General features: G+C 39.7%; 1 protein-coding gene across 1 annotated transcript; it reads right to left on the minus strand.

The window, feature by feature from the left end:
• Positions 1-419: 419 nt before the first annotated feature.
• terf2ip (telomeric repeat binding factor 2, interacting protein) lies at positions 420-7,529 on the minus strand. Its single transcript, XM_084543884.1, has 9 exons — positions 7,043-7,529; positions 6,107-6,352; positions 5,674-5,816; positions 5,106-5,326; positions 3,728-3,811; positions 2,894-3,593; positions 2,670-2,761; positions 1,187-1,609; positions 420-1,074 (listed from the first exon to the last, which is right to left on the minus strand). Exons 2-9 carry the CDS (start codon positions 6,334-6,336, stop codon positions 853-855), a joined length of 2,115 nt encoding a protein of 704 aa, XP_084400010.1. The 5' UTR covers positions 6,337-6,352; positions 7,043-7,529; the 3' UTR covers positions 420-852.
• Between the last annotated feature and the right edge of the window lie 1,503 nt (positions 7,530-9,032).

The following is a 9,032-nucleotide window of genomic DNA, read 5'->3' on the forward strand; positions in this document are numbered from 1 at the left end:
TGTACTTAAGCTTTAAAAAAAGTGGACAGTTCCATTTTCACTTGTAGGATTCACTGTTTTTCCAGTTTTCTTGAAATATGAAGTAAAAGTCTGAATACTAAAGCCGCAGTTATAATTATTTTTAACCTGTTTTTGGAGAAAGAACAAACTTTTAGGAAATGTGGCAAATTAAAATGTCCCCCCCTGTCATTTCAAACTGGCCAAATTCTGTCTTAATTTAAATTTACATGTAATTTTGTTCACACTAATCAAACAATTGACCATCATTTTCAGTTGCCGGCACAAAAGAAGATTACAGATCTAAACCTGACCTTTTAAGATTAAATTGTTGCAGTGATATTTGTAATACTTAAAGAAGCAAAAGTATGTCTGTTTCTCCTATTTTGTTGTACTTTTAATTAAAGCTGGAACCACTAGAGGACATATCATCAATTCTCCTTTTCTTCTTAAGAGGATCTGTTAATAAAGTAAAGAAGGAAACACAATACATACATATATATTACAAATTACATTCATTTTATTTCATAATGTATGCACAGGCTTATCTAAAATATTTAATATGCAATTTAATGAAAACAAAAATAAAATACAGATTTTTACGCTAAAACTCATTAAAAGATTCTGTCGCCAAACAAAATTACTGTTCATGCCACAATATTTTCTAGGTAATTTAACACTTTTAATAATTTATCCATCTGTAAGTTTTCAATTCTGCTCAGATGTATTTCTTCAAATTTAGAAATAAAAGTACGAGCAACAGTGAAGGAACAGGCAGCAAAATCAATATCCGCTAACTAGCTCGCCAGATGACAAATATGTCCGATTATTTCCATGTGCACCAATATCTTGTTTTCATCCCTCCACCTCAAGGAACATGATTCTTTTGGCCACGTTCTCTTCGCCATATTTCTCCTGCAGCTGCTGGCGAACGTCAGGGTCATCCGAGAGCAAAAGGTCGTCGTCGTGGCGATTCCAAAATGGTCCAGAAACGGTGGAGGGATTTAAAAGCAGGTCGAGAGCGACCGAGAAGTCTCCGCTGGTCTTCAACAAAGCTGTGGTCACGCTAACTAAGTCCTAGGAGGAACACAGTAGACGTTAGAAATTCTGAACATCTGAGTTTCTCAAATGATGAAGAATAAAAAGATAAAATGTTGGTTGAAAAAAATACCAGGTTCGTCACACTCACCTGTTTTGTCTGCTTCATCAGCTCTCTGATTCGCTGCTTATCCTCCTCTAACTGGACCTGAGTCAGAGAAAGTGCCGCGGCTTTGTTGACTGTTGGCTGAGGGTTTGATGGAGCTGCTGAACCAAAAATCGACTGAGAGGCTTGAGATTCACTGTCAAATATGAACAGATGAGCCTTCGAGACAGGAGGCTCAGAGACAGGAGGCTCAGAGACAGGAGGCTCAGCAGCAGCAGCAGCAGCAGCAGCAGCAGGTCCAGGACGGGGTGTCCGTGGTGTGTCCTTCTGTAGGATGGGTCCAGGTTCGGGGTGAGACCTTGAGGAAGCCGGGTCTGCAGCTGTGTCTGAAGGTGGGGTGAGGGCTTTTGTCGATGTGGCTGCTGTCTCAGCTGAGTTTTGGAGATCTGGAGTTTCATCTTCATCAGACTACGAGATAGGAACAGAACGGGGCTTTTTTATTCTGATTAGTTATTTTGACTTAGTATTGGAGAGAGACAGGAAGTAACGTGCAGCAAAAGGGCGCAGGCTGGAATCGAACTTGAGCGCGTACAAGGTTTTCATGTGACATGAATGTGTGTTTGGTTCAAGAGTGTAGACGGGTTTAACTTGTGCAGGTGACATTTTGTGCATTTTCGTAAAAGCACTCGGACCAAAGTAAATGACACATTCAACCAAATATTCACTTCTGATGTCTGGCTTCTGTGTCTCTATTAACTCCTGATAAAAGACAGCTATTGAGTAGTTCCAGTGAAACTGTCTGTTCGTCATCATCTAAATTAATGAGCGGTCTCAGCCGGTATTTAAAGTGGGCAACCATAGCAACAGGAGATGCACTCAAAGCAATACTCAATTATTAATAACTGCAACATGTTAGCAAGACAAAATCTAATTACACTTAGCGTAGTCCTTGAGTGTCTCGCTCTCTGAACACCACAGGATAGCAGCTGTAACACACAGGCCCTGAACTCACTGATGGCCTGTATTGCATCAGGGATCGTCTCATATTTCTCATCTGACAGGCTGCAGCTGACACACACGCACGGCCAATTATTTGTTTATGAAAACCTGTCTGGTTAGATAACTGATCTTGTTGTTAAACACAGTGTCACATTAGATTTACTGAGTTTCAACTGTGTACAGTTATAGTCTTTGAATCTTAAGAGCATGATGGTAGATTTTTGGCTCATAGCTGAGACAAATGGTTCTATGAGATGAAGTGACTAGAAAAACATTTCCTGTTTATTGTGGAGCAGTGAACAACATTTCTATTGAAGCTTAACAGACAGTAATGATTGTTCCAAGTTTTGTGTTACCACTGAAACTGAATTATGTCTTCAGGAAAAATAGGTTTTGATTGTAAAATGTGTTAAAATGCAAATTAGTTAGTCTAAGTGAGATATACACCCAACTCCATCATCCATTAATTCCTGATAACGGACACCTCCTCAGACGGTCTCCCTGATCTACTGTAAAATCAGCGTCCTACCTCACTTCCATCTTCAAACTCCTTTGATGCCAGTTCAAGAATCCCTATCTGTCTCTTATCTTTCTTCTTCTGTGGTGCTGAAGTAGGTTCATCTGTAACGCAGAAGAGAAGGTCAGTTGCCCCATTTGATAGAACATCTACTTAAATCTCTGACAAGTTAAAGCCTATATAAAAAAAGATAACGCGGCTCGTGTATTTCCCTCTCTAGCAGTAGCGTGACAAACCTGCTGGCGTTGTTTCAGAGACGGAGGCATGTCCACTGTCCTCCCGCTGAGCGTCTTCCGTTTCAGAGGCGGTGGCATGTCCACTCTGCTCCCGCTGAGTCTCTTCCTCTGCTGCCACGTACTTTCCTCGGGCTCTCTTGGAAGGCGTCTGCTCTGTCGTAGCCTCTTTCTGAGGCACAGACTTCACTGCCGATTTGGTTTTCTTCGCGGACTGGGGAGATGGTGTCGGTGTTGTTGATGATGATCGGAGTTTTTTGCCGTAAGGTTCAGGTGTTGATGACGCCTCCAGCTCGAGTCGCCTGCGAGTCACCCGACGCTCTGATTGGTTTTGCTCGGGAGTGGCCTTCTGCTTTCCTTTTGTCTTTTTTGCGGAAGAAGGAGTTTTGAGCGAGGGCGAGGGCTGAGCCGGTGCAGAGTCCTCCTGTAAACTTTGTTTCTGTGGGGAGACAGTTGTCAGAAGTCCATCTCGCTCTGGTTCTGTAGTCTCATCTGTACTGAGATCTGTTTGTAGTTCTGCACAAGGCCCCTCAGTTTGTAGTGAGGGAGACGGTTCAGCTTCAAAAGTTTCTACTTGTGTGTTTTCAGCTGGTTGTTCTTCTGCCTGTTGGTTCACATGTTGATCTTCTGTAACAGAGGATGTGGACGTCGGTGCATCTGCATTGTCTGCTCTGCTTCCAGAAGGTAGGACCTGGGCATCTATCTGTGAGGAAAACGAAAACGTTCTGTCAACTTCTACTTAATTAACTTATTAAATCACACACAATCATTGTGTCTTTAGCTCTTCAACTGCAGCAAGCATTATATACAATGTACAAGTTGTAGCTACTGATGTACCTGTGTCAAATCTGTTTCCGCTGAATGTGAAATGTCTTCTTCACAGGACTGGTTTTGAACATCTGTATCTTCATTTTCTTCCTCCTAAAAGAAGACAGATGTGAGGATTCATGTCTATTAAATATGTGCACAGTAGTCATAATGTAGTACGGTGTCTTGCAATACATATGTATAATCAAATACTATATTTAGCACAAAGTTATACCCAGTGGTAGCACTCGCCCCGTTAAAACCTGTTGGGTCAACCAGGGTTTATATTTTTTCTGAAGGGGAAAGAAGCTTGAGGGAACTTCCATTTCTAATCCAGAGGTTGTAACACATGTTCACATGCATGTTTTTTTTTTCCAGTACAGTTTGTTTGCATTGTTTTATGACAGTGATGACTGTGTTGGCCCATTGAAAATAAACAGTATTATAATGTTCATTGCAAAATTGGATCTGTGGAGAATAAAGAGCTTTCTACATGACTAAAATTCCATTTCAAAGTGACATAACAGACCACTCATAATTACATTCTTGGCATCTTCCACAGAAATTGATTAGTGGTTGCTCCTGCTTCTATTTTCAGGCCTTACAAGAAAGATACCTCTCGGTGACCCACCAGAGGGAGCCCTTGACTTCAAAATGTTCCAAAAAATGTTGCCTCATAAACCAAATGTAACAGATTGCTGTCATTTTTTCACTGACACTGACACAGTCTGTAAAATATTCTGATATCTTTACAGTCTACACATCCTGCCTGAAGTGCAGAAGGCTGCACGTCCAATTAACAGTTGCTGACACAAAGTTAACTTCTAATATCCAAAAAGCGTTAAAAATAGGCAACTAGACTTTTTTAAAAATGCTTTTTGGATATACCATGACCTGGATGACTGAGAACCTTCACAGACATATTAACTGCTAATAACTGCTATATTTAATACATGACAGGGGTAAATAAAAATAAAAACACCTTTCAATATATTGTACTACAATGTACCATCAAAACTAGCAACTTACATAAAGTTATTTGAACAAATGAATAAATAACTCTTGAAGCAAAGAGGTAACAAAACAAAATTAATAAGCATGTTTGCTTGGTTTAAATAAACTACAATATATATATATATCTACAGAGCAATAGTGTTATTAGTGTATGTTATGCACACAACAAGGTGATAAATGACAAGGTGTTTAATGTCTATGGAATCCACCGTTCTTGTTGTTATGTGGATGATGAGCTATGTTGGTGAAGCCAAATCATTTTATACAAATTAATAAATGTTGACCTGGTTTAAACTGTGCTGGACCATGCTTGAAGCCTGTACCGCTTATGTAAATGTGCAAGAGATCAATAAATGACAAAAAACGTGGCTATACCTTCTAGGTATTTTATTACCTCAGTCATTTCCTCTGTCTCCGTTGTTTCCACCTCCACAAACTCTGACAGTCTCTTAGCCAGTCGTACTCTGTAGCGATATTTCATCGACTGCCAGCTGTGACTGGTCAGGTTCTGCTTCTCCATCTCTTGCCAAAGCCGGTTCCCCCCGATCTCCGCCGTGTGCTTGCTAACATATTTCAAAATGGTTTCGTCTTCTTCAGGGGTGTAGGGAATCCTGCCTGGTTATAATCAAAAAAATTGACTGTTATAATGTTTCATTTATGTTAAAGCAGAGTAAGAACCCTGGTAATTAAACTGTATGGTCATTTTGGAGGATGTAGTTTGTGGTGCTGTTGAACTGGACTGAATTAAACCCTAAAGTGTTTCTGTTATTTAGCCCATGGGGGTTGAAATATCTGTTGAAACAAAGATTTAGTGCAGGACTGATGTTAAAATTCATTTTCACTAATGTAGCCAATGATTTACTCAAATTCCTAATAAGACAATAAAGGATCTGGGTAATAAAAATTCAGTGTATTTATTGGGACTTTTAAAAGTTAAAGCCCTTATACATAAAGTATCATACCTCCTGAGAGTCCAGGAGAGCTGATTTTGCTGGTGTTTGGTTTTGCAGACTGTTTCTGGACTTCAGGATTTAACCTGTAGTCCTCTATATTCAGCTGCTCTTCCTTCTCAATGCAGTCATGAATATACTGCGTTGACACATACCTGAAAAAAATAAATAAACACAGCAGTCTCATTTATGTGCTGCGCAAAATTTGCATGGGGACTATTGCTTCAGTTTACTGTGCTACAACTTTAGCAGCACTAGAGGCAGAGAACGTCACACAATCACAGACAAAGTTAAAGCAATTCAAACTTTGTTGTAGCACTCTGACAAACAGCAAAATATAAACACAGGACAAGACGAAACACAGACTAAATCTAAAAACATGAATCATCACCGGGTCGAATAAATCTATCACCACTTACTATCGTCACTACAGTCTAGCACCTACCAATGAGCAGAAGATTCAGGAATAGAGCTTCTTTCCTCAGGGTTGATCAGCAGGATTGCTCCTGGCTGCTGAATGTTGCACAGCATCCCTCCTCCTGCGGAGATGAGCGGCTGGAGGTTGCGTTTGGTGGGACCCGGGCGCAGGAAGAACGACATGGGTTCACCGTCCACAGTCATGAAGAGAACTGGCGAGACTGTAACCGGGGCCACGCCTTTCTGTTTGGATGCCATGATTGGGATATGTCCCCTGGTAACAGAGAGATGAAATTGCAGTAGATTAAAAATTGTGTTTTGTGTTAACATGTGGTGTGCAGAAGAACTGATGGTAGTAGCAGCACAGAATAATATAAAAACCAGCAACCAAAGCAGTCTCATGCTGCATCTCTATATCTGTTAACAGTTAGCTTGCCTGTCAGCATTTCCTTAAGGCCTTGTTTGTAAGCACTGATATGAACAGCTGCTTAAAGACATGTAATGTATTCATATTGTTGATTTGACGAAACACATTTTGTCTTTATCAAATTCTGATGGACATATTTGGTCTCTTATAAACTAAACTGTTTAAACCGATGAACTGACAGACAATCATTTACTAGCCTGCTACGTTTAATTATATTGAAGTCCTGCCTTCATGTAGCTTATACTGTGTACAGTCTGAAACTATTAACAGCCCATAACAGCATGTAATGTATTGGGAAATATTGTCATATGCATCGAGAGACGTACGAAGCAGCATAAAACGGATTTAAAATTATATTTTTGTTAGGGAGAAGCTAAAAACAAGACTAGACGCTCTCACGTGAACAGCTAGGAAGAGGTTGCCGTTAGCAACAGCAACGTTAGCTAAGTCTGGCTAACACGTTTAGCCTCAACGTAGGCAGTAAGTGGTAGATTCAGACAGTAGATGGATGTATAAGAAATTTATTTTAAAATTTACCAAGTACTTGTAGTGTAGTGTGCAGTCTTCCTAGCTGAGCTTTCCCGCCCCGACAAAAACCAAAACACAGCCTACTTCCGGGTCTTTTTCTTCTTCGGTGACTTGTTTCCAGGTAGTGTAGCATTACTGCCCCCACTGTTTGTATCTATGTACTATATTGTGTTTAGATTAAAACCCCATTAATACACAGACAGCATTCAGTTCATTAGGTACACTAGTGAAAACCAATTCATTCTGATATAATAGCCCTTATCTATTTTAACAGTCGTGACGGGGGATTTAGTGCAGGACTGTTGTATTATAAAGCATTTTGTTGTCACTAGTGTGTCTAATGTTTTGGCAAGTGCGTGTATATTATCTGCATTTTGAAAGTACCCACAACAAAAAAAAAAATCTGATAAAAATAAAACATTACTTGCATAAAGGTAAGCACAACAAACTGTATTGAATGCAAATAAAACCAGAAGTGAAACTCTACTGATAAAGCAGATACATGGCTTTATGGGTAGCTGGTCAAGATGTACCTAATAGAAACTGTTTTATATACTTAACATAAAAACATAAATGAAAATGCATCATATTGGTCACATCAGCTCATAACGGATGAAAAAAAAAAGTATTTATTGTGTTCATGTGATTCTTTACTCATATATGAACTCTCCTTTCTCTTTGACTTGTGAAAAAAACAGGACAACAGTTGCTGTATATTGCATCTCTCCCATCTCATTTGCAGAACCGTTTAACTCCTTCAGGATAGTCACTGGCATCTTGGTGGCCTCCCTCAACTTCTCACACAGTCACTCAGTTTCTGAGAACGCACATGTTCCCTCATGATTGATTTAAGTGAACCTAAGGGAGTGTTCAGTGACTTTTTATGTCCCTCCCCATACTTTCACTTATACAACCCTTTCTCTGAGTTGCTTGGAGTGTTCTTTTGTCTTCATGGTTTGTCTTTTGGATAGGTGTGGGATAATTAGAAGATTATCTTATAATACATCCACTTTAGACATTCATCGCACTCATTATGAGTCTACCAGTAGGAATTGGCTGGAATTAGGCCTGCCAAAGACGGCTTCCTTGGAGTTAGGATATCTTCTATCAAGCATTGGCACATGCTTAATGAACAGGTGCAGCAGTAAACAGAAATAGCACAGTCTTCCCACTGCAAATAGTAAATAGAAAATGCTGTCAGGAGTGGGATTCGAACCCACGCCTCCAGAGGAGACTGAAGCTTTTCACAGGTATCTGGTCTAACGTGTTAGTCTTGGTGCCATGAAGTAGCTGTACTCCAAATTTGTATACACAATTTGAGTAAATGTGCTGCCTTGCAGATCATTCATCCACATTTGGCTTCTTTCATTTAATATTCTTCAACTATTTATTATCATCTATTTATTTATATTACTATAAATGATGTGGGTGAGAGAGGACAAGTAGTAGTTTCAAATTAGTGTCCAAGCAACATGGTGCAAAAAATGTGTTTTTACTATCTGTTCTTCTAAACTGCCTCCTCCTCTTCACTGAATAATGACCAAAATACCAAAGAGACGTTACAAAAGTAAAAGCTAAAAGCAGCGATGACAAATGGTGACCTGCATCTGATTAATTTCCTCACGAGGGTTGAAATTTGTCTCAAAGGCTTACAAATATGAGATCATCTCCACATGTTTGTAAATACATTATGACCTGGAATATGTGCAAAAATAAAAACTGATTTATGCCTGTGCGAATGATAAATAAAGGTCGGAACCACACAGAGTCAGAGGGCTCGGAGATCTTACGTCCACAGAACAAGAAAGAAACAACCAAATGTGAGGAATTACATCTCTGGAATAAAACCCATAAACTCGGTGGGAGATAATGCTTCTGATCAGTTGATAGTCCCCCGGAGACAGGTGCTGAAAAGTCGAATGAAAACTGCTGCGGTGATTTCAGCACCTCATCATGAAACACATCAGGTCAAGTTTTACAAAACAGCTTCAGTCACATA

This window comes from Chelon labrosus (genome assembly GCF_963514085.1).
Source record: "Chelon labrosus genome assembly, chromosome: 4".
In the NCBI taxonomy this organism is placed as follows: domain Eukaryota; kingdom Metazoa; phylum Chordata; class Actinopteri; order Mugiliformes; family Mugilidae; genus Chelon; species Chelon labrosus.

Excerpts from the sequence above, each read along its gene's own strand:
- terf2ip (XM_084543884.1), bottom strand. The coding sequence starts at position 6,336 with ATGGCATCCAAACAGAAAGGCGTGGCCCCGGTTACAGTCTCGCCAGTT. Across the intron at positions 5,327-5,673 it reads CTCTCCTGGACTCTCAGGAG|GCAGGATTCCCTACACCCCT; the intron begins GTATGATACTTT and ends GATTATAACCAG. Across the intron at positions 3,594-3,727 it reads CGGAAACAGATTTGACACAG|ATAGATGCCCAGGTCCTACC; the intron begins GTACATCAGTAG and ends TTTTCCTCACAG.